The 26,647-nt window shown below is 37.7% G+C and overlaps 1 protein-coding gene across 4 annotated transcripts; it reads right to left on the bottom strand.

Annotated features, from left to right (window-relative positions):
* Positions 1-19,658, bottom strand: ptpreb (protein tyrosine phosphatase receptor type Eb). Of its 4 annotated transcripts, none has more exons than XM_083550466.1 (21): positions 19,438-19,658; positions 12,217-12,391; positions 9,818-9,889; positions 9,650-9,746; positions 9,252-9,325; positions 8,779-8,912; positions 8,589-8,679; positions 7,604-7,680; positions 7,485-7,521; positions 6,298-6,395; positions 6,087-6,206; positions 5,774-5,937; positions 4,639-4,774; positions 4,373-4,522; positions 4,162-4,255; positions 2,713-2,789; positions 1,971-2,105; positions 1,658-1,783; positions 832-983; positions 428-563; positions 1-297 (listed from the first exon to the last, which is right to left on the bottom strand). In XM_083550466.1, the coding sequence occupies exons 3-21, from the start codon at positions 9,885-9,887 to the stop codon at positions 223-225; spliced, it is 2,043 nt and encodes a 680-aa protein (XP_083406592.1). In that variant the 5' UTR covers positions 9,888-9,889; positions 12,217-12,391; positions 19,438-19,658; the 3' UTR covers positions 1-222. The 4 variants fall into 4 exon arrangements, with proteins under 4 accessions (XP_083406592.1, XP_083406593.1, XP_083406594.1 ...); XM_083550467.1 differs by lacking the exon at positions 19,438-19,658 and adding an exon at positions 18,743-18,788; XM_083550468.1 differs by lacking the exon at positions 12,217-12,391.
* Positions 19,659-26,647: the final 6,989 nt, after the last annotated feature.

A 26,647-nucleotide genomic window follows, 5' to 3' on the forward strand; every position in this document is an offset into this window, starting at 1 on the left:
ACAAGTTGCCTTCATGTGTCAGTTGTCTTCATGTGGTTACACAGTGAGGAGTTGCTTATGTAAAACAAAAAATAATAATTTTAGTGTAACTGCAATACTTTGAATACAGAAGAGCAAGATGAAGTGCATAGAGTATTATAACTTAGTGAGAATTTCTCAGAACTGAAAGCAAAACAAACTTAAATGTTGAAATGTTGAGTGATGGAAAAATGCTTTTTGAAATTATTTGAAGTTAGCATAGTCCGAGAAGATATCTACAAAATCTTGTACCACTTTGTAGCAGAAGTCATACTGTTCCTGAAAGAAAAAAAAACACGCATTTACATGTTTATATATATCCGGATATATTAAGAAATATTAAACTTGTTTTTTATCCTTGGTTATGTGATTAATATTTTATTTTAAATAATGGCTTATAGATCCTCACCACAGTTTGGACCATGTGTGGTCTCTGGGTGCGTAAACTTTTCACAGTCTGGAACACGTCTAGCAAGCCTTCAGCTTTAACCCGCTCCAGGATATTACTGAGGGCAATGAACGTTCCGGTCCGGCCTGCTCCGGCACTGAGGAAACACGATAGATTTTATTCTGTGAATTCTGAGCGAAAACGAAATATCTGTGCGTGTAAACTAATAAAGAAGGTTAAAGAGTGTGAGTTAAAGTCTGTATATTTGACCAGAAAGCGTAGAAATTTGTTACTATTAAGCCAACATTATTATTTCTGTGACAGTATGAAAGGGAAAATAATTGTATTTATTTCATAAGGCAAAAACCAAGAACCCTTGTTCATTTCCATTCAGATTTTTATCTCTCAATCATGTAGATGTGTACCTGCAGTGCACCACTATGGGGTGGTTGCCAGATTGCTGCTGCTGTTTCTGCACTGCAGCGATCAGATCAATCATTCCTTTTCCGTCTGATGGGATTCCAATCTCTGGCCAACCATGAAAGTGAAAATGTCTGACCAGGCGAGATTGCTTCTCCTAAAAACACATTATGTTTACAATATGCAATGTGTGTATGGAAGGATACATAGACACACTGGCAAACTAATTGCCAATGCTAATCTGTTGAAAATGAAAATGTTTTTGCCACCATGTCCTGAATCGACTTATCCCCTTTAGACAGAAGAGCCACTGCAAATCAATAAATGGTCCTTCTGACTCGTTCTGAGGGTGGTCTTTTCCTGCGGGATAATGTCCCCACCTACTGTACAAGGCATGAGGGATCACTGAGTGTTTCAATGAGTACCAATATGATGTAACACATATGTACTGATCTTCTTAGTGACTATTAAAGATGTTTTAGATAGAGGGAATATGTTTTGGAAGATCGGTGTTCAACACTCAGTGACATATCGAGAGATTTCTATAATTGCTGCCAATCACAACGAAAATGAATTCTTCCTTTAATGCCACCCATGTCCGAAATTGTAATGCCTTCATTAAATATAGTGTGGAATAATATAGATATAAATAGAAAATTATTCCCACTATTGCAGTAAATTTGCTTTCTCTTAGAAGCCTAAATTGGGACCAGTATTAGTCTCTTAAAGGCTTTTGTTGCTACTTGTACATGTAGCAATGCCACTGCTACCCATCATTCCAAACTGAGCCATGGCAAGCAAAAGAAAACGTAGCAGGTGAGTATATCTTGCCGGTGTGTACGTCAGGAGCAAATCTCGGAGGCTGAAGTTCTCATAAAGCGTGTCTCTTTTCAACTCCACGTTGTATTCCCCGAACATAATGTTGCCCTCCGCAGGCCAGTAACGCACACATTTCTCCTGCGAACAAGAAAAGATGGGAGCAAAGGATGAAGGCGTAATTCAAATCTGATCAAATTTAACTGATTATATTAAATAGAATGAAAGTAATGGCATTTTCTTACATGGTTAAAATAGAAAGCATGCAGTCTGGGATGTCAGTTAATAGTATTAGTGAATCAGCAGGCGCAAAAGCGACTTAGTGTACCTGTTCTCTCTCTTTTAGCTCTGTCAACATGACAATAGAGTGACATTTCCATTCCCAGACCATGCGCCAGAAGTCCTGCACGGTGTGTGCTAACGGGCCCTGGGTAGCTATGAAGTAATCCTTTTGCCTGTAACCCTACACACAGCACACAGTACATTTTGCAAGCATATGTGAATGACACCTGCCATTCTACCATTAAAAGTGGAAAGAAGGTGAATCAACGAATGAAAGAAGGGATGCAAATGTATGTTTTTGATTCTAAATGTAACAGAATAAAAAATATAACATATAACTATTTTCTTATACAGTTGTCAGCATTATACTACAATATTCTACTTGGTCACTTCATGTACAGTGGTCCTTCGGAATTTGAAAATCCGCAAATTTTGGACGCCCCTATGTTACTTTGGTGAATTCACCTAGACATTGTCAGTTTAATACAGTAGTGTGTTTTCGAAATTTTTATGAAATTTGTTAGTTAAAATGTTATTCTTAACGCTCCTGAACATTCGGTCCCGCTGCGGATTCCCGCGAATTTGAAGATAATCCGCCACTCACTGTTAGGTTGCAAATGAGAACGTGCAAATTTTCCGAACCGAGAATTATCGAGGGTTGACTGTAAAAACAACATTTACAATAAACACTCACAGTTTTAATTATCTAAATTAACCAGGCTGGTTGCTCGACCTCAACAGTGGGTTCAAAATATATCCATGACTACAATATGAAGAAAAATACTTACATCAATAAAAGAGGCATTTATGTAATCTGTGAATTCTTGGCCTCGTTTCACTGAAAGGATTACCCTGTTGAAATCATCTGAAAAACAAGTGTCATATCTGCATAATCAATATAATTCATAATCAAGGTTAAAACATTGAAAATATGGAAATGGAATGTAAAACCAGAAACATCTTTTACAACATGATATATATTAGGGATGGAAATCTATTAAAATCACGATTAATCGCATGATTGTCATAAGTTGACATTTGATTAATCGCAAATTTTTATCTACTATTTACTGTTTTCTCCAATAAACATGCTTTATGCAAATGTATGTTTATTATTAGTGAAACCAGACTCAACACAGAACACAAAGACAAAATATTCTTGTAAATGTTTCCAAGCGATTATGATGTTTTAAAAAACGTAAATCATCAGGACACCATAACGGAACTGATGCTCTGTTTCCACACAGACGGTTTTTGTGAAGGATGCAAAGGATGTGTGCATCATTGTGGATTTTGGTGCTTGATTTAAGACTTGGTGCATCAGTAAAACAAATGTTTGGCGACTAAATTCTAAATAGAAAGAAAGGATGTTGTGAATAAATGTATGTTAGGTTGAAGGTTGCATAGTTTTATGATGTCCAAAAAAAGGGGCAGAGTTAAAGGCCAGATTTAGCCAATGAAAATAAAGAACGCAGTGACGTGTACCTTTAGCTCAGCCCCTTTTTTCAATCAATAAACAAGCGGAGAAACTACGCATAGGCTACGCTACAGTACTGTACTAAAGGACTTACTATAAATGTGATATTTCTACAAATGTACACAAAATAAATTTCGCATATTTGCTTCTTGCAAATGTTTTCTGTGAGTGTTTAAAGAGTGTGGGAGAATGATTTATGGCTTAAACAATAAAAGCATTTGTGGGCCGGTTCTGGCACGTAACTACCGCGACTAACAGGGGACGATTGTATAAGGCAATATAGGGTTATAGTTACGGTTTAGGGTGAAGATTAGGGATTAGGGTTGGGGTTTGGGTTGAGGGTTGAGTTAGTGCTGGTGTTGGGGCTGGGATTAGGGTTAGAGTTAGGGGTCGGGTTGAAGCTGCTGTTGGAAGTAGGATTGTGGTTACTGTTAGAAGGGTTATGGTTGGGATTAGGAGTTAGGGATTGGGGTAAGAGCAGGAGGACGGGTTTGGGGTTACAGCCAGGGGGATTAGATCAGGGTTAGGGGTTGGCATAGAATAAATTTTTAGGCGAAAATATATGAATTAAAAATGTAAACTATTAATCTTTTTATTTCCGTAATGCTGCTTTGTGACATTTGTTAAAAGCACTATACAAGTAGCACTAAATTCAATTTAACAAAGAGACATATAACACAGTATATGATGTAATACATGTAGTACCATGCAGCAATCAGTGCATTTCTTCGGCTCAATAAGATAAAAATAGTTTCCTTACAGGGAATAATCTGCAGCACTCTGTTCTTCCTCATGTTCGCCGACAGATTCCCAGTCCTCATGTTTTCCTTCATAATTCGAACATTAGTCAATTTCTGCAAAAGAATAAACATAAAATAATAATTATAATAATATGATGAGGAGGAAGAAGACAATAGAATATTATAAGGTAAAAATTTTTTTTATGAAATTAAAAATTATAGTTTGATTACTCTGAATTCCTCCTCCAGCCCGACTCTGTCCATGTGTATGTGAGTACTGTGAAGTCTGTGCAAGTGGCCCTCCAGGGAGGACACGTCCAGTTCAGTGTCACCATACAGGAAATGCTCCAGCAAGGCTTGATAAATAAATGAGTACTGCATCTGCATGAGTACAAGCAATGAAGAAGGAGTTCTCAGATATTATGGATAGAAATAGTGTATGATACATGATCATGGTTACAAAAGATTTAGATTTCTAAGACAGTCTAAAGTCTCACATCTGTCTGTACAAGTTGGCAGCGCTGGTTTCGTATTCGGGACACAAGTCCGAAGACGTCCACTCTGCCCTCAGCATGCATCATGTTCATCATGGCATCAATCACAATGAACGTCCCGGTCCTCCCGACACCAGCACTAGACATTTCAGAGAGAATAAACAAAAATGAATGAGCTTTAATGAATTTCTTTATTTTGAGGAAGATCTTTATTGTTATCATAGCCATATGTATTGATATGAAATAGTGTTCTCTCCTAAGCACTCAAAATTTTTGTAATTATGAACCCTTCACCAGCAGTGAAGCCAATTTTATTTAATGATCACCCACATGCTTGGAACTGAAAACTCATTTCCAAAAAGAAAATGTGCTATTTTTTATATAATTTGATTAACCTTTACATGGTGCGATAAAATGCAAGGTGTTACAAACTGGACACACACACCCTCACATTGTCATTTTCTCAAGTGACAATACTAAAGAAATGAAACTTGGATATATTTTAGAATAGTCAATGTGCAGCATTTTATAGCATTAAAAATGTACTGTCCTCTGAAAATAACTCAACATACAGCCAATTATGTCAGCCAGTGGAGGGCGAAGCATATGCTGCTACGTTTTTTTATTTTGTCATATCATCTCTAACCCCTAGCAAGGCCTCTCTATTTCTCTCTATTTCTCCACAGGATGGCAGTAGGAACAGGAGATACAACTTATTTTTTCTCGATCCTATACAAAGTACTTTTGAGAACAGTATCTTCAATAATCGGTATAAATACCAATATTTTTTTCAATGTTACCATTATTTATATTAAATAGAACTTAATGAAATTCTCTTATTTATTAAAATAATTATCACCCATTATCATTTCCCTATGCAATATTCTGCCCAAACATAGGGCAAATGGTTCTCAGCACAGATAGCTGGTTTGACGATTTACATCCTTAGGGCTCATAACACATCCGATTAAATCACGTTTTGTGCTGCATCGTCACTCCAGTACCTCTGGTCCACAGTGTTTGCGTGAAATGCCACAAAAATACAATAGCTAGTTTGTGTTAATTGTTTGAAGTAGCAAATTAATGTAAATTTCTGTACACTCACTTTACGTATGGACAGATTGGTGGTCAGCGTTACCTGCAGTGAACGATTATGGGTCCGGCGTGGGCTGGGTTTACACTCTTGACTTTTTTGAGAAACTTTAGCATTCCGATAGGAGAAAGTGGCACACCGAAATCAGGCCAGCTGGTGAAGTGGAGCTGAGTGACCAACCTTGGGGATCTGCAGCCTTCTGAAGATTGCTGAAATCCAAACAGATCGGCAAGTTCAAAGAAATGCATAAACGTGCATTTTGTCACTAAGTAAAGAATTCCTAGAGTGTATGATGGTTCTATGACACAAATGTGCAATACTGTATTCTGTATTCGCTAGTGTTAATTTTTATACGTACATATTGTACACAGAACTTCCTGATAGTGTAGTCCACCAGCACTGTGACATCCTCCACAGAGACCCTCACACATCCATACAACCAGCAGCCCTGCTCTGGCCAGTACTGATAGCATTTTTCCTAAAAAACAAGCAGATGCTCAGGATTTGCCCCACACGAACATTCCGATATTCGCACACCAAATAGAACGCTGTATAATTATGGCTTTTACCTCTTTTCTTTCCCGTATGTTAGTCAACATGACTATAGTGGCACATTTGTGCTCCCAAACCATTCTCCAGAAATCAGCAACTGTCTCCGGTTTCGGGCCTAAAAATAGACAAAAACAATTAAAATCTTTTTTTAAAAATTCGATCAGAAAGATATGATGTAAATAATTCTAACGAGAATAGGAATTGCTGGAATCCCGGTGGGCACAGAAAAGTCTTTTATTGTGTCTGAGTTCATTGCTTCTTTAGGCCACTGTACATCCAGTCGTTAGTCTGTTCTGTTAGTGTCCTCTTTAAGACGGTTTGGAAAAACACTATCTACTTTAAGTAATTAGCAATAACTGAACATGGGAGACTGTTAAGTAGAGGTCAACCGATTGATCAGCCGACGGTGTACGATTAGAACCAACGGTGCAGTATACACAGAAAGAAACTAGAGCCGACCGACACATTGCCTTACGACTGACTGTCAGCTTGTTGAGTCCAGGGCTTTAAGTTCTTTTTCCTTCATTCTTAATCTAGCCTTATATAATTCATTGGTTAAATACGATGCTATTTTTGGAGAGAGAATGAGAACAACGTTTTTGAACTGTAATGTTAGTGAGCCCTCAACCAGCTGTAGTTTAGGCTACAGGTAGGAACAGGGACCAAAACCGGGTATAAAGTAAACAGATTCGAAGCGGCTTGTGTTCATGAAGCAGGCATGGCTGAGAGGAGGGTGTGGTTGTAAAGCAGGGTGACTAAGAGGAGGCTGACAAAAGAGTGTGATAGTGAAGGAGGGTGTGGCTATAAGACGGTGTGGCTAAAATAAGGGTGTGGTTATGGGGACCAAGTCTAGAAAATCTTTATTCTTATAAATGTAAGTTAGTGTCCCTGTGGTGCTCCTGGTCTAAAAATATCTGGTTCACCTGCTTCCTATGACCTGGGGTTAATTTGGTGTAACATTCACCTCCTCCTTACCACTGGGCTGTAAATTGGTGGGGAGTACAGGGGAAGAAAGATCTCCAGCTCACACATAACATTTTAATTTGACAGAATTGTGGTATACATCTATTTTGGTAGTTTAAAGATTATAAACAGTAGCAGAAAAATAAATACTGAACTGAAAATTTGACGCCAGAGCTGCCACAGAAACCCTATATATAAATGATATATATTATTATATATGTATAGACATTTTTAAGCTTACCTTGAGTGGCAATGAATTTGTTCTTTTCTTTGTAACCCTAAACACAAACGTGCATAAATTCATTTGGTCAACTCTTTCAAATAATCACTTGTAGCACAAAGCAGGAAGAAATGGCTCACGTCTATGTACGAGGCATTGATGTAGTCTGAGCACATGCGGGCATCGGTGTGTGAAAGCAGCACTCTCGAGTGATCATCTGTGGAAAAAAAAAAAGACAGATTTCATCTCGAGAAAGTGGACATATTTTAGTATGGTGTAAAAAGACCTAAAAAACATCTGATGAAGTTTTATACAAAAAAAGCAAGTATTAAATAAGTGTTTCAGCCACTGTATGTTTAGATTTCAAATTTGCAGTTACAATGAGTGTATTTACTTTTGCCACAATACAAAAAAGAAAGATTTATCACAGTTGTGAACATGCTCATTTGTCCACCAGCATCACCTTTACACACATCAGAGATGTAACTCACAACCACCTTGTTGCTGTTATTTGGAAAGGATTTTGGATTAACACTTGTAACACTCGACTGTAAGGCGAATATTAATTCTGTCTGTAACCGAAAACTACCAACTTAACACCACAAGAATCACTTTCTAATACCATCTAGAAATATATGTATATATTTAGCTCATTTTTAATGTAGGTAGATCATTGTGACATTTTAAAAGTAGTTGGCAAGCTGAAAAATTGTCAGCACCCCTGGTCTGGATTATGATTGGGTCAGGTCTGAAATGTCTTTTTTTTTTTTCAAGAAATAGGCCCAAGAAAAACAGAAATAATAGGTGATTGCTTTGAGATTTTCAAAGAAAAAAATCAGTGGGATCATTGTATGTTCACATTTAAGATTTGCTAACATTTAAGATTTGGGATCTGAACCAGCAGTTGCAGTAGTAAGATTTAACCCAGCAGGGTCCTGGGATTTGACCCAGAAATGGTACTGAGATTTGACCCAGAAAAGGTACAGAGATTTGAGCCAGAAATGGTACTGAGATTTGACCCAGAAAAGGTACAGAGATTTGACCCAGCAGTGGGACTGGGATACGACCCAGCAGTGGGACTGGGATTTGTGTATTTCCATGTATGTGTCTGCAGTTTTGACTCACAGGGCAGTATATTTGGATATCTGTTCTTTTCTCTGTTCTCTTCTTTGCTCGCTTCCTCGAATGTTCCACGGCCGAAACCGCACGGCAAAGACTGGGAAGAAAGAGGCAAATAATTAAAGTATTGAAGCGGGAGTGACACAGATAGTGGAATGAGACAAAAAAGAGAGCTGGAGTATGAGTGGGCTCATACATTAAATTCTTCTCTGAACAGCTTGCCGTCATCTGCCATGCGGAGGCGGTACTCTTCCTCCAGAGAGTCCAGTGGGATTGGGAAGTAATGCTTTGATGGCGAGGGCGATCTGGGAAGGAGCACCAATGTTTGCTCTGAGAGATAGAGAAAGGCAAAATATATTATATATATATATATATATATATATATATATATATATATATATATATATATATATATATATATATATATATATATATATATATATAAATCAACCCCTATAATTCGCTCCGATGCCTTCACACGAGAGTCTGCATTCAATTAGAACTTTGTTTATTACCACACTTTTGTACAGGTGAGCCGTTCCATTATTTCAGAGTGGCTTATATCTCACACAAACCACATTTACTACAAAGAACAACAATTCCTTATTTACAGCACATACTTCTGACCTCTATGAATTTGGAATTAGACTGGCAAAAAAAGGGTCTTACCTTGGTCCTCCAGGAAGCCATTGGGTAGTTTTTTGTCAACCGAAGTGACAAGATCCTTCCTTTGGTGCCGGAACCTTACAGAACAGTACAATAAGGTCAAAATGAGCAATCAGAAACACACCAAAACCTCATTAAAAAATTTTTAAGAACAATGGCTAAGGAAGCACACCATTTAAAGCTGTTCTTTCTCATGAGACAGAGTTCTGATTCAAAACAGCAGCTGAGAGCCAAAGACCCTCAGTGCAGCTAGAACAACTGCTTTGACGTTTGTTACACAAACAGCTGTTAGTCTTGCTGGGAAAGTGCATGTACACAAACACACACATAAAAACACAAGCAGTGTACACAGCAGTGTGACTATGGAAGTGTGGTTGTGTGTGTATGTGTTTTTGCCTTACCTAAGTAGGTAGACTGCGAGGAGTATGAAGATGATGACAAGAAGAGAAATGACGAGAGCAGCAGGGAGGATGTGGGAACCCTGAGGAGCAGGAGGATCTGAGAAAAAGAAAAACGTATAAAATATAAAAACACGGGTAAATCTTTTGTACAACTTGGGCCAAACCTACCTGCAGTCCAGTTGGCATGTGAGGAAGTGTTTGATATAAGATGTGTGGCCACCAGAAACAAGACCATCATGACTGGGAGGACAGAAAAGTGGACAAAGAGCAATTACACAATTTATTTTAAGATATTAACAATGAATAAATCTCATTTTTTAATGCAACGAGGTTACACTAATGCATTTTCTCTAAAATTATCTCTTAATTGATTGAGCTATTCACGGACTATAACTCCTGAGACATATCACACTTTTCCTTGTAGTAGTAATGACATCATGTGCTAAATTAAAGATAGGAAAACTAGGTCAGAATCCGCCACTTTGAAAAATTCAATAATGTATAAAGAAACTGCACATATGGCATGCATGTTTTGAGATATTGTCACTACAAGCATTTTTGGGTCTAACAGGGAATAACATCCCTGTTCTTCCACACCCTTATGAAATTCAAGGTTTTTAAAATATAAAGACAAAAATAACAACATAATTGTCAGTCCTCAATCCCAATGGAAACCTTGGGAATGACCTTTAAAAAAGCCGTATACAGGAGATCCCCTCGGAATTTGAAGGGACTTTCTTTTCCTAAAGGAGTGCTTCCACAAAGTATTAATTGGGAGTGGTGCACAGACTTATGCAATCAAGCTGTGGTAATTATTAGTTCCCAATAATTAAATATTTCTTTTTTTATTCTTTGGATTTTCGTTTGTTTTATGACATTATGACATTATGACATTATGAATCAGGCAAAACATTATGACATTATAACATTATGACAGGTGAATAACACTCATTATCTCTAATTATCACTTCATCATGGCACCTGTAGGTGGGATATATTGGGCAGCAAGTAAACATTTTTCCCTCAAAGTTCAATGGGCAAGCGTAAGGATTTGGGCGAGTTTGACAAGGGCCAAATTGTGATGTGTAGACGACTGGGTCAGAGCATCTCCAAAATTGCAGCTCTTGTGGGATGTTCCCGGCCTGCTGTGGTCAGTATCTATTTAAAGTGGTCCAAGGAAGGAACAGTGGTGAACCAGCGACAGGGTCACTGGCCAAGGCTCATTGATGCATGTGGGGAGAGATGGCTGGTCCATGTGATCCGATTCAACAGACGAGCTCCTGAAGCTCAAACTGCTGAAAAAGTTAATGCTGTTAATGCTGGATGGGTCAGCACTATTTTGGCAGCGAAAGGGGACAAAAACAATATTAGGAAGGTGGTCATAATGTTATGCCTGATCGGTGTGTGCATATATATATATATATATATATATATATATATATATATATATATATATATATATATATATATATATATATATATATATATATATATATATATATATATATATTTATATATATTTTTTTTCACTTTTATGTTGTCGCCTGACACAATCGCTCAAATTGATCACCGCAGCTCTCCACTGATCTGAGCATGATGACAGAGCGGTTAAACGGAAGCCTTTGCTCAGTGCAAAACCCATGGAAGCCCAGTTGAACAACTTTTAGACTGTGTGGAACAAATTCTCTGGTCTGATAAGACGAAGATTCTCCAAGCCTCAATTCTAAATGTTAAGTCCTTAGAAAACCAGGCAGTGCTCATCACCTTCACAACAGCATCCCAACAGTGAAGCATGATGGTGGCAGCATTTATTAATAAAAATATAATTATGAATTATAAAATGAATTAAAACATTAATACAGTACAGTATCGTATGCATAAAATAGCATTTCTAGGGTGACGTCCGTTTATCGAGGTTTTTCGTTTATCGCGGGAGGTTTTGGAACGTAACCGCCACAATAAACAGGGGATTACTGTACTGTACACAAGTTTTTTTTGTTTTTTTATACATTTACAGACACTTCCAATCCTGTTTTCACTTTGACAATATGGGATACTAAGTGTAAATAATGAGAAACAAAATCTATTTGAATGATTGTAGTATCAGGCAGTAACAGTCAGCATAATGTCTGGCAGATAAAAGTTTGTAGCTACAGCATGTCCTAAAGAGAAAAAATCTTATCCTAACTAGAACTATTGTATGCAGTAAGAAATGTCTAAAATAAGCCTGAATACTTGAGTGCATTATTTGCTAGCTGGTTTATATGAGTTCATACTATCTTGCATTTTTATCATTTATTTTATCCACTTCCTTTTTCCAAATCAACAGTTTTATTTATTAAAATCAAATCAGAAGCATTCTGCCGTGAACTTCAACCCATCACACACTTCGTAAACACTTTGTAATAATTAGAACAGCCGGTCGCCATTATGCTAACTATAAAATTATCCTGCTTCAAATACAGGTACTTTTTTTTTTTTTTTTTTATTACACAATACAGCCAATTGAATTATATTTAAAACACACACATGCACTCAAAACATTCTCCAACAGAAAGTATACACACAGATGTTGTCCGAACCAGCTGCTCCTTTTACTTCTTTATGGACACTAGCCCAAGGGGTCTTCTAACTTCATAGCTTTTCCAATCACTTTTTTTTTTCTTTCTTTTTGTTTCTTACTTTAGGGTAATACAGTGCACCATCCTGGCCAGGATACATACGTCAGCCATAGGTAGTCACCTGTTTGATAGAAAGCAGGGAGAGAAAGAGAGAGAAAGAGGAAGGATAGTAGACAGAATTGCTGCTTTTATCAGTTTGGCATCATCTACATGAGGGTAATGGGGTTAAGTGATTGCATCAAGTGAGTATTAGTAACACAGGCCCACTCCGAAACACATATGCTCTACATAACTGACCAGCTACAGGGTAATAAACCTGATATGATATGCTTTAAAAATTTTGGGAAATGTTGAATGATTGTATGCTTCCTGAATGCCCAGAGCTAGGAAACAGGTCAAAATCATTCCATGTGGTAATGGATCATTCCTACATATGGTACGATTATTACAGTGATTACATTTCTCAGCCTCGGTGTGTACAGTATGTGGTTGTTGTCTTAGTTTTAACAGAGCAAAATCAGATTGCCCTAAGACATTAGTACATGGAACAGCAATATTTCACGGAGAATCAACAGAAACCTTGTGGTACAAACACTCGAACTCTAAACTCTCTCACTCTAAACTCAGAACATGTGTGTATAAGGACATGTGAGAAAAACTAATAAAAAGACACAGGGAGAGACAGGACACAGGAAACAGAAACAGAAAACCTGTAAGCATTCTATAGCTTAGCTCGCTCTTAGCTAATCAATTTCCTAGCATGTTTTTGAAAGGTAGAAGCATTGCTGTGCTGAAACCAGGAGTACATGCACAAAACCTTTTATAGAGTTTGAACTGTTCCTGAACTGTTTCTGTACTCTAATCCCTGAACATTAGACCCTAGACTTCCAAAATGTGTGTTTTGGTAAACTCTTCTTTTGATTGTTGATAGAGACATACATACACTATATTTTCAAAAGTATTGGGTCACCTTGTCATAAGTACGGTATGTGATTTCTGAGCATTGCATTTCACATTTAGTCCCAATTTGCTCTTTTAATTCCCTCCACTCATCTGGGAAAATGTTCTACTAGATTTTAGAGTGTGCTTATGGATATTTGGGTTCATCAGCCACAATGGTACTATGAAAGGCAGGTGTATGATGGAGGTGAGGAGACCTGGGGTGCAGTCAGCGTTCCAATTGATCCTAAAGGTGTTGAGTAGGCTGAGATCAGAGCTGTATAGCAGGTCACTCAAGATCTTCCTCTCTGAAGCATGTAAACCAGATCTTAAAGGAGCTCACTTTGTGCACAGGGGCATTGCCATGCTGGAACAGGTTTGGGTTTCCAAGTTCAAGTGAATGCAAAATTGTATTATAGCGCATCTAAAGACGTCCTGTAAAACTAAGTGCCTCCAGCTTTGTGGTAACAGTTTCAAAAAGAACCACATATAACAGGAAAGGTCAGGTGACCCAGTACTTTTGGAAATATAGTGCATTTCCTGGAGACTCTTGTTTGAGTTCATGGATGTCCATAACATGCTAATATTGATAAAGAAAAGTGTATTCCGCTATCATGTGAGTTTCTGGACAATAGGGCAAACTCTTTTTTTATGTTGCTTAGTTCAGGAGCCCTTGAGAGTCTTCTTGATTTAGACACCAGGGAAAGCAATTCTTTGGTCATCTACCCAGGGGTGGAGCTGGGGGTGGCCACCCTGCTCGTCAATTCTAGATATAACTATATATATATATATATATATATATATATATATATATATATATATATATATATATATATATATATATATATATATATATACATAACAATCGAGATGGTTTAGGGGTGAGCTGGACCGCAGAGTGAAGGCAAAAGGGCCAACAAGTGCCAAGCATCTCTCGGGGAACTCCTTCAAGACTGTTGGAAGACCATTTCAGGTGACTACCTCTTGAAGCTCATCAAGAGAATGCCAAGAGTGTGCAAAGCAGTAATCAAAGCAAAAGGTGGCTACTTTGAAGAACCTAGAATATGACATTTTTCAGTTGTTTCACACTTTTTTGTTATGTATATAATTCCATATATAATTCCACATGTGTTAATTCATAGTTTTGATGCCTTCAGTGTGAATCTACAATTGTCATAGTCATGAAAATAAAGAAAACTCTTTGAATGAGAAGGTGTGTCCAAACTTTTGGTCTGTACTGTATACTGTATATATATATATATATATATATATATATATATATATATATATATATATATATATATATATATATATATATATATATATATAAATTGTATAATAATCCCAGGCCTCGGCACTGCATCTACCACCGATTTTCTCTGTAGGTGTTTTGATATTCCTTACCAATGAGGTTTTTAAGAATGTACCAAATTGCGGTTCTTGTATTGGGTAAGGTTTTTGCTATTTCTTCAAAGGGCTATTTTTCAGCCTATTGATGGCGTTCACTGTCACTGAAGGCTCATCGTACTACATACATTTGGAAGTAAACAGCTTTCGAATAAGAATATTAGAATATTTTTTATGTCTTACAGTCACAAATTCAAGCTGCAATTTTCAGCTCATATTCATTATACACAGAGTACTGATAAATCATGGATTTGCACTTACACTGGCGATCAAAATTAGAGAGCAATTTATAAACAATTGAACAATTCTGAAATAATGTCATCTTCACTGCTCAACATTTGAGGGAGTTTTTGTCCTGTCTATACCATGCTATTAGAACACCTTTTCCACAAAATAACTAAGGCATTTAAAAAAAAACATTATTTTCCAGAAAACACACTGATTAAAATTAGAGAACACTTTCAGATACCTCCCAGTTATTGGTGTTAATCTGGTACATGGTGCTAATTTCCTTGATTATCTGTCAACCCCTATTTAACTGGCAGCCTAACTTCCAGTTTTACTGACTCTGCAAGATAGTGAGCCGTTCGAAAGTGACTGAAAGCCTCTGGCAGCAGGTTGTCCAGATGAAGGCCAAAGGGATGACCCTATCAGCCATAGCAAGACAAGTTGGTCATTCCAAATCTGTGATTTCAAGAATATTGAATCTTTACAACATCACAAACTCATTCAAGTCCACCAAGAAGGCTGGTCGTCCACGGAAGACAAATACAAAAGAGGACAGGATACTGCGGAGGATCTTAATGGGCAATCGTTTCCACACTGCAGCTGGAATTGCTCACCAGTTCAGTGCTGAACAGGGTAAGGATCTGTCTCGTCATACAGTGTCTCGACGTTTAGGAGCATTTGGACTGAAAGCCCACTCTGCAGTGACCAAACCTCTCATTAGCAGAAAGAATCAAAAGGCTAGATTAAGCTTTGCTGAGGAGCAGGTTGTGTGGACAGAGGAGAACTGGTCCAAAGTTCACTTCAGTGATGAAAGCAAGTTTAATTTATTTGGGTCCGATGGGAAACATTATGTTCGGCAACAAACTGAAGAAAGACTGAACCCAAAGTGTGTAAAGAAGTCAGTGAAAAGTGGAGGAGGAAGTGTCATGGTTTGGGGCATGTTTTCTGCAGCAGGAGTTGGGCCTCTTATACAGCTACATGGCAGAGTGAATGCAAATGTTTATCAGAAGCTTCTTCAACAACATATGGTTCCTTCCATGCGTTCATCACCCAATCAGCCCGCAGTGTTCATGCAGGACAACGCTCCATGTCACACAGCAAAACGGGTAAAGCAGTTCCTTGAAACTGAAAACATTGAAATAATGACATGGCATGCCCAGAGTCCTGATCTCAACCCAATAGAGAACCTCTGGAAAATCCTTGACGACAAAGTTTGGCCAAGAAACCCACTACTGTGGAGGAGACTGGAAGAAGAGTGGACCAAAATCACACCAGAGCAGTGTGAGAGACTAGTGCTGTCCTGTGGCCGCAGATGTGCTGAAGTCATTCAGAGCAGAGGCCTGTACACTTCCTACTAATTGCTGACTGTTGTAACCTTCAGAAATTTTTGTTGTAATCTTTTTCCATGCTACAGTCATTGTTTTTCTCTAATTTTGATCAGTGTGTTTTCTGCAAAATAATGTTGTTTTTTTTTAAATGCCTGTTATTTGTGGAAAATGTGTTCTGATAGCATGGTATAGACAGGACAAAAACTCCTTCAACTGTTGAGCAGTGAAGATGACATTATTTCAGAATTGTTCAATTGTTTATAAATTGTTCTCTAATTTTGATCGCCAGTGTACATTGAGATTACATTCATTGCAATAAAAAAAAATTAAATAAATAAATAAAATAAAATACATATTTGCTTCCACTTGGATTCCAAACCAAACAGCTAGATAAAAAAAATTACATTTAATTTAATATTAAAAATAAATACAAATAAATAAAATAAAATAAATCTCACTTATTACAATAATATTCCACTTAAATCAGTATGAAACTACACATGGCTCTACCCTTCAATACACAGAATTCCAAGCGTTTCAGGGTAAACATCAGCCTCGGATGCTCAATACCGGTCTAGGCTGTGTAAATGCACGTCTACTAAAGACTGTCTCTATTGATTTTGGTCCTATGGATCGAGCGCTCAGGATAACCAGGCACAGATCCTTGATAATTTATAGATGTTACATTTGCAGAGCTCGCATTCACCCCGAGCAGGTTCCAGTGAAAATGTTGCATAATTAATCTTCTCTCCCTTTTACTTACAAGTCTGAAATCGTAAACCTCCAGGAGCAAAGCCCACCCAATCACACCTGCAGCAGATGAATAAGATTCAAATAAGCCTGTCCCAATTTCTACCCTTATACACAAAGCTCCGCCCCCAAATGTACAGCTAGGAGACACAAAACCAATCAAAAGTATATATAAATCTTATACTATGTAATACACTTGTTCTGAGATGAAAGATTTTGTATCATTTCTACATCAATTTCCACATTACTGGTAAAAAAAAAAAAATCCATATTGTTGATTGTCTATTCAATATTTTCATGGCTAGCAAACTTTTTTGCTTTCAAGAGCATGAGACTGCGTATTGTATTATTGATTTTTCATGTCAATGCCACACCCTGATGTGAAATGTGTCCTTGTCAACATCAGTAACTACACAAACACACCACAGTCATTATGTACACCCTGTGGACACACTGCGGACAAACACAAGAGTGCTTTCGCTTCTGTTTACACACCTGCTATTATTGAGTGCAAATGTGAGTTATATTCATTTTGCTTTTTTTTATTTTTTAATCTATCTCTGAAAGTGCTTTTTTTTTTTTTTTTTTTTTTTTTTTTTACAAAATGTTTTGCTTAGTACTGCTGCTGTTACAAACCAAATAATAATGATTATAAATAATAATAATAATAATAATAATAATAATAATGATAATAATAATAATAATGCATTTGAGGCACATATTTAAATGCACCTTCACACTAAACCCAGAACTCTCTCTCATACACACACACACACACACGCACAACATGTGAATGGTAATGTCTAAATTTAGAAAGCCTATACACCCCTGTTACAAAGGGTTTTTTTTATGTTTAAAGATTAACATGCCCACCTTCCATGCAATATCCAAAAAAACAAACAAAAAAAAAAAAAACATCCAATTCAATAATGAAACAACTTCAGAAAAAGAATCTTTACATTAAAGCCTAAGATCTAAATCCTATCAAAAGCATGTGTAATGACTTAAAGAGGGCTGTAAAAAGGGATCTAGGATTAGGGTTCATGCAATTTGTAGGTTTGGAGTTTTTTTTTTTTTTGCAAAGAAGATTAATAAAAATAATAATAATAATGCCAAATCAGGATGAATTATGTTAGTAGAATCTTACCTTTTTTTTTTTTTAAATTGCTGTATTACAAGTAAAAAAGTGCTTCAGTAGAATTTAAAGGGTGTGTCCACACCAGGTGTTTTACCATGAATTATTTATTTTTCATTTCATTATTTTGAAGCCATTCAATTATTGTGCAATCCCAACCAAATTTTGCGCTGACATTTGTTCTTTTCATTCTAATCTATTCAGTCATGATACTGACAAATACGTATACGAATACGAATTAGGTCACATTCTGTGTAAAACCGATGTGGAACGCATGGAAGCAATACTTCATTTATATTTTTGGCTTTAAAACCTACATCCGTCTGACTTTTGGCCTTGCTGTTGATGTTTACATGCCTGAACACAAGCATTTTGTCATTTTAAATAAATTTGGCAGACGCCCTTATTTACATCAACTTATTTCGTTGTATACAACTGAGCAGTTAAGGGTTAAGGGCCGTGCTCAGGGGACTGCTTGGTGGTGCTGGGATTTGATCTCCCAACCTTACAATCCGTTTACTTTTGCAGATTCATTCAATATTTGGAACAAAAATTAAATAGAGACCAGTGTTTTAACATATGCTGCTACTGTTGTGGTGTGTGTGTGCGTGCTTGCGTGCGTGCGTGTGCGTGTGTGTGCGTGTGTGTGTGTGTGTGCGTGTGTGTGTGTGTGTGTGTAAAATACCTTTCGACTCTTTTGCAGGCAGACAATGCTACACTTACACCCAACCCTAACCTTAATCACAGGAATACAAATGGAAGTGATTTCTGTCTTTTAGCCCAAATGGTGATAGAATAAAACACACACACACACACACACACACACACACACACACACACACACAAGCACACACAGGTAGGAAATCATATAATATGTGGAAAAAAGTCAAATAGGGACTAGTGTTTTGACATGCTGCGACAGTTGTGTGTGTGTGTGTGTGTGTGTGTGTGTGTGTGTGTGTGTGTGTGTGTGTGTGTGTGTGTGTGTGTGTGTATTACCTATCCTTAAGCACATTAGACTAATCTTATTGCAGGTTGTTTGTGTGAGTGAGAAAAACAACGAGGCAGAAGAAATGATATATCAGGGGTCTGTTACACACGGACCACCGACCTGCAGAGCACAGACCGGGATAAAGGATGCAAATCGGGATGAAGAATCCAGATTGTTGTCTGGAAAAAGAAAAAATCTAGAATTGTGTGCAAACCGATTTTAGACCGCTATCCCACATATATGTGTGTTTATCTCTTATAAAAACCGTCCCAGGGCCTACCGTGGATAAGCATGTTCTCTTGTGCGCGCGCAGCCACGAAGAGACAGTCAACACGTCGTAGAATATGTCGGAATTAAACGTATTAAAGAAGCATTTTCGGTGGTCTTACCGTTACGGTTGCATCCCACTAGCTGAAGTGTTTGGTAGAGTCGAAAAATCCGGTGCTCTGGGATAATGATTTTTTATTATAAGGCGCGCGCGGTTTTTTTCCCCTTCTTCATTTGCGCCTTGTGACGGTCCGCTGCACGCGCCGGGGCTTCCGCTGCGTCACTCTGTAACGTTGAGCGCGTGCAGCAGCAGAGAAGCAGCGTTACCTGAAGGTCTACCCGTTCAAGCACACACACACACACACACACACACACAGAGAGAGAAGGCAATCCGGTTAAGCAGTGCGTTTCTGTAAAATAAATAAATAAATAAATAAATGCATTAAAAAAAAAGTATTTTATCCTTGGTTGCACTGAGTGTAACTGTGAATGAAAGGGTGGGACACGGGTCACATTTACAGGGCAACATTCGCACCCATTTCTCGTTTCGATTCCTCAATTAGGACGGTAAGCATGTTTTTGGATGCCAGGAACCCAGGGGAAACCCGTGTGAAAGGATGCAACACTTCACATAAACAGTATAAACAGAGACATGGGTCACATTTACAGGGTGACATTCTCACCTGGGCAAATTGGGACGGTCAGCATGTTTTTTGGTACGAGGAAACCAAACAACCCTGAAAAATCCCGTGTGAAGGACGGCAACACTTCTCATAAACAGTATAAACAGAGACATGGGTCACATTTACAGGGTGACATTCTCACCCTCGTTTTCACCGTGGGCAAATTAGGACAGTTGGCATGTTTTTGGACAGCGCCAGGAAATCGGATTACCCAGGGAAAACCAAGGATGGCAAAACTTTACAAGGACAGTATAACCAGAGACATGGGTCACATTTACAGGGCGACATTCTCACCCTCGTTTTCACCCGGGGCAAATTAGGTCGGTCGGCAAGTTTTTGGAAGGTACGAGGAAACCAAACAACCCTGAAAAAACCCATATGAAGGACGGCAACACTTCACATAAACAGTATAAACAGAGACATGGGGCATATTTACAAGGTGACATTCTCACCCTTGTTTCCACCTGGGTCAAATTAGGACAGTTGGCATGTTTTTGGACAGTGGCAGGAAATCGGATCACCCATAGGAAACCCGTGCGAAGGACGGCAAAACCAGAGACACATTTACAGGGCAACCTTATCACCCTCGTTTCCACCGGGGGAAAATTAAGACGGTTGGCATGTTTTTGGAAGGTACTAGGAAACCAAGCAACCCTGAAAAAACCTGTGTGAAAGACGGCAAAACTTCACAAGGACAGTATAACCAGAGACACGGGTCACATTTACAGGGCAACATTTGCACTCTCGTTTCCATCTGGACAGTCAGCAAGTTTTTGGAGAGTGTGAGGAAACCAGACAGCCCTTAGGAAGCTTTTGTGAGGGACAGGAAATCTTCAGACAGACTAACCTGAACTGAAGATCAAACCCAGGGTGCAGAGCTTGTTGAAATGTTTTGGCATTTGCCAGATGCCCTTATCCAGAGCTACTTTCATTTAGCTCATTTACACAGCTAAGCAACTATTTTGTTAGGGGCCTTACTCAGGGGCCCAGGAGTGTCAGCTTAGTGTGGCTGGGATTTAAAATCATAACCTTCTGATCCAAAGCTGCAGCCCCCTAAAATGATATACTACACACTTACTGTATATAACAAATTATAATTTCACACTAAGAAAATGGTTTACCCATTATAGATCGAAATATCAATCTACATCACAATTTTGTGTAAAGCTACGTTGTGTTATTGTTTATTCATTTAAACTCTTTTGCAAATCAAAGTGATCTAAATTGAATCGAATACAATTAGAAGTGTATGACATCAGAAAAGCAGAAATGCTGACAGTATTGAACTTGGCTTTGAGGCTCAGTGACAGGTCGCTCTCCAAGGTTCTGAAACAGGATTCTTTATTTTTATTTTTGTTGAGCTGGCAACTTTGACATTACAGCTTAGCTTCCTGGATAATGGTTATTGGGACTGAATCTCCTGAAAGGGTGAGATGAGTCAACTTCCCGAAGCTTCTTTTCACATGTAGCACAGTAACTGTGATAAACATTTGAATCCTAATTATACATAACATGCAATTACTTTTCTGATTGCTTCTAGGTCATCATAATACTGTTACAAAAATGTAAAGATGAACATGACGTGAAATACTGTTAACTCCAGAATTATTAGTAAAATGTCCCAAAAATGTGTAAATAACAATTCAAAAACATTCTTGCATAAGGATCATATACAGGAATATAGACTCTTTAGGCAGGATTATGGCACAGCTTTCAATGCTACTAATCAGAATATTCTAAATACAATAATAAACTGTTGCCATTTAGTGGTTTATTGGTTTGATAGATACAAACGATTTGTAAGCCCTATCAGGATGGGATTGGTTTTCCCGGGGAGTGCCTGCAATAAGGTTTTTAAACAGCGAGTTTATCTAGGGTTGTTTTTCCTTAGAAATCCAGATGTCTGTGTCACACACAGAGTTGTAGCTTGGGATAATTTCAGGTTCGATCTGCATGCTGCAGTGATGTTGATCCATTTATTTATTGACTATTTGCTGTACTATACAGCCAAAGATCACTACATACCTTGTCCTTGATCCTCTCATTCTAAATCCATGGCTATTAAAACCATGGGTTTGTCACTAAATTGCTTTTGAAATAAATGCCACTCTTTAGGGGAGGCTTTCCACTACATTTTGGAGTGTGGCCATGCGGATTTTTGCTGAAGCGCATTAGTGAAGCCAAGCACTGATGTCTGGTAAAAAGGTTTGGGATGTTGTGTGTGTTCCAGATAAGCACAAAAATGTTCAGTGCATTTGGGTTCAGAACTTTTTTATTATTTATATGTTAATGCACTGACTTTGTCTTGGTTACTGTCACGTTGGACAGGTTTTTGTACTGTTTCAGAATACAAAGACATCCTATACAGTAATTTTTTTCTAACCAGATTTGTACAGGCTCACATGAATACTGTAACTGTTGCTGTTACAAACCCAACTTTTAAAAAGGATCATTAAAGAAGGGGGAAGTAACATAAAAAGACACATGAGACAAACCTGGCAGTTTGACCATTGAATAATGACAACACGACTCAGGCAACGGTTGAAACATAATTATCTACATTAACCAAGAAAATAATAAATCAACAGAATATCATCCAAAAGATACAAAGAATGCAAGGATCATCACAGTGGCTGGTTGGACCTCACATATGCTTTAAAAAATATAAAATCATCAAGCCAGTGAACAACAGGTAGAGGTAGCAACATATCAGCTCAGCCTCCTCGTCTAATGCTCTCCCATCTTAATATCAACCCAGAGCATTATTACAGAACAGGCCACAGGTGTGCCAGAGCGGAGCTTAACTTTGGGAAAAGAGGATAAACCCAATCAATACAAACAAAAACAAAACACCCAACACACCCAAGGCTTAGGTCATAAAATACAAATACAATAATGGACAAATGTTTGTGTATGTCTGACCATCAGATTCATATGTGCTTTTTAAACATCCCATTTCACATTTAGTTACCATTTGCTCTTATAATAACCTCCACTTTTCTGGGAAGATGTTCCACTAGATTTTGGAGTGTGTTTGTTCAGATTTGTGCTCATTCATCCACAAGGGAATCAGTCAAATCAACTATTGATGTAGGGTGCAGTCAGCATTCCAATTCATCCCAAAGGTGTTCAGTAAGGGTGAGGTCAGAGCTCTATAGCCACTCATGATCTTCCTCTCCAACCCATGTATCCCATATCTTTATTGTGCTCTATCATTCCAGCTCTCTTCTGTTTATGTTACTTGCTGACTCCTGTAGCAAATTAAGAAACAAAATGAATAAAAAAAACTTAGTTTTGTTCGAATGGCTCAGACATGGTTGCAGTAGAACATGTAAAGAACAAGGCTCTCCAGGCACATGCCTGAACCCTTTTCAATATATTTATGATTGTACCTCTTAGTATAGTGGTCTGATGGTGTTGCACTGCATAATAGATGCATTGCACTTCCAAGGGATGTTGTAAATGGCAGGGAGGAATATTTGAGAGACCATAAAAAGAGTTTTTGTCTTTTGACTATTTGTAATGCTTATGAGTCATTTCCATCTTCAGCACTGGATGGATCATCAATGAAAATCAATTGCTTAAAATATATCCTGTCATAATTCTAGACCAGGTTGAACTAAGTAAAAACAGGAGAATAAAAAAGACAGGTACTGGGAAATTTGACATATTTGCCACCACGTTTAGGAAGGTATCATACATACAGTAAGATACAAAGGACAGTTTCATAATGCATAATATCTTTATTTTGGACACACATTTCGGATTAGAACATGTCACTCAATGTCTGTTTTGGAGCCAAAAGAGTATTTTGGATAGGAATGTCCCAAGTGCTGATACTTTAGTTGAGGACAATACTCATTATATGTATTAATGTCCTCTTTATAGCATGAGAATCGCTTAAATGACAGATGCTAATATTAGAAGAGAATAAGAATCACTCTGGCAGGGTCGGGGCTCGAGCCGAGGTTGACTGCATGAGATGTGGGAGCTTTTGCAGTTTGCAACAGAAGGGTGTGTGAACCTAAATGCAAAGACGAACTCGAGTATAGAGTAAGAAAATCTATTGTTTCATAGGAAATGTACAAAAAGCACAGAAAACAGCAAAATTTAATTTCACAAACTCAGGTTTGGAATGTGACAGAAAACAAAGAATGGGGAATTTTAAAAAAAGGCTCAAAACACAGTCTTACCAGAAAATGGCAAAGTAAAAAACAAACAAACTTGAAAAAAGGGTGAAAACACAGAAAAACCAACATGGTAAATCGTTCACTTAACTTGTAATAGGGCTTGTACGTATAGAAGCATAAAGGTAGCAAAAAGTACAATTGAAATGTATTTCTGCATTTACATTTACCCCATTACCATATTTGTGCAAAAAGAAATTTGGTCTGATTCTGAATTGATTTTCAAAACCACATACGCTTGATCACATTTGTCGCTGGGTGTTTAAAGCAAAAGCATTTGCTACCTTTTTGCTATACGTTTGGCTCAAGTGTTCAAATACTGTGAAATACATTGCCATCTTGAATATTGCATTGACATTTTGCAAATGATATTTTACATTGAATTTTACTACCGCAATACTTCCATATTATAATAGGACTCGAAAGGAGCCACAGGGACACAATGGCGACATCTTGTGGGAAAAACAGGGAAACACAAGAAAAACTAAAAAACAGGCAGAAACCTAACAGGAATTCTCAGATCCTGACACACTCAGACTCACCGCAGAGCACAAGCAGTGTGACGACTAAGCTACAAATCATTTATTCTGTAGACTCAGGTGAATATGAATACGAATGTCACCCAGGACGTGGCCATAGACCATATTGAACTGTACTTAATGAAAGTAAAGTGTTTCTCTCCGCCAGCATTCACATATGCCTGTTTAGCCACCTCCTTTATCCAATAGGTAGCTATATCACTTTATCAATAGGTTTAATAGGTTTTATCACATAGTAGAGACCATTTATAGCACTCCTGATTGCCTGATTGCCACTTCTCATTAAAAAGACAATATATAAGCCTTGAATACATGTCCAGGTGGTGAAAGAACAGAAAGTCGACTGTGACTGTGAAGTGATTTGTTCATATTCTACTGGACGCACATGAGCAAAGCTTCGCAAAATCTCCATACAGGAAACAGAATTAAATAGTTCATCTCATGAGTCCTCTGGTCTGAGTTGTTCATTCTTTTATTACGTGAGTCCCATAGATGCTACATTGCAACAGATCAGGTTTTTTTGGTCTGAATCTTGACATTATTGTTGCAATAATTATAGGAGTCATGTGATAAAAGAACTAACAATACGGACCAGAAGATATGATTCTGTTTATGAGCTGCATTGTCATATTTTGATTAATGGAACTATAGTCAAAGCTGATGTCTGCAGATGTGTCGGGGGATCTGCTTATTAAAAATGGAACATTTTATATTACTTCCAATCAAAGGAACTAAATGGAAAGGAAATATGAAACATATTTGTTCATTGTGATGAATGACTTTTAAAGAACCATAGTCACTAAAATTACTAAAATCCGATCTTCCCATTACTAACTGAGGCAAGACGGAGGCCATGTCCACACTAATACTTTTTTCATTTAAAAATGGAAAACGGAAAACGGCCACACTGAGGTGGCATTTTTAGCCAACAAAAACATTGCTTATTGAAAACTTTCTCCAAAATGGTACCCGGAAAAGTGTCACAGAACAGTGGTGGTTTAGTGATTAAGGCTCTGGGTTACTGTTAATACAGTAAGTTTGAGGGTTCAAGCCCCAGCACTGCAAGGCTGCCACTGTTGGGCCCTTGAGCAAGACACTTAACTCTATCTTCCCCAGTGGTGCCATACTATGACTATGACTTCCTGACAGGCTGGGATTTGTAAAAATTACAATTTCTATTTGGGATTGATAAACTACAGTAATCCCTCGCCACATCACAGTTCAGCTTTCGTGGCCTCACTGTAACACGGGTTTTTACATGGAACATAGCTAATTTTGTTTTGTGGATTTTTTTGCTGTATCGTGGGATTTTGCAGCGTATAGGTAGTAGTGTTGAGTTATTTTTATTTTTTTTGTGGTAAAATAAGCATTTTTTATCCTAAAAAATTGTTTTTAGAAGCTATAATGTTTCTCTTGCTTATGCAGTACATTCATTTCATCATCATCACCTTCATCATCATTATTATAAATATATATACTTTTTTCCCTTACGTCATTTTTATATTAAAAATTCTATATGGGTACTTACCAGGGAAGATACAACTTGAATGATGAAGATGATGATAAATTGAGTTTACCCCCTCTCCCTCTTCTTTCCCCCTCTTTTTTTCAATGGACCATAAAAAGCAATGATAAGTATGAAGCCCTATAGAGCCGAAAGAGTCGGTTCTTATCGGTATGATGAGTCAAATCTCAAATGACTCACTACAACAAGCCGAGCTTTCAATCACACACACACACACACACACACACATTCATTTTTACTCCTGTATTCATTTATTTTATTAATTTTATGATTTTCCATACACTGTTTTGATTAGTTTTGTATTAGATTTTCATTTGTAAAATAAAATCAAACCGGAGATTCGAGTTACTTCAGGCTCTTTCTGACACGCCTCCTGATCAAAGACACGCCTATTTATG

The sequence above is a fragment of the Silurus aristotelis genome (genome assembly GCF_946808225.1).
Source record: "Silurus aristotelis genome assembly, chromosome: 9".
Taxonomy (NCBI): domain Eukaryota; kingdom Metazoa; phylum Chordata; class Actinopteri; order Siluriformes; family Siluridae; genus Silurus; species Silurus aristotelis.

Coding starts and splice junctions, on each gene's coding strand:
- ptpreb (XM_083550468.1), bottom strand. CDS start 9,887: ATGATGGTCTTGTTTCTGGTGGCCACACATCTTATATCAAACACTTCC. Junction 8,913..9,251: donor TGGCTTCCTGGAGGACCAAG/GTAAGACCCTTT, acceptor TCTATCTCTCAG/AGCAAACATTGGTGCTCCTT. Junction 564..831: donor CCCATAGTGGTGCACTGCAG/GTACACATCTAC, acceptor GTGTTTCCTCAG/TGCCGGAGCAGGCCGGACCG.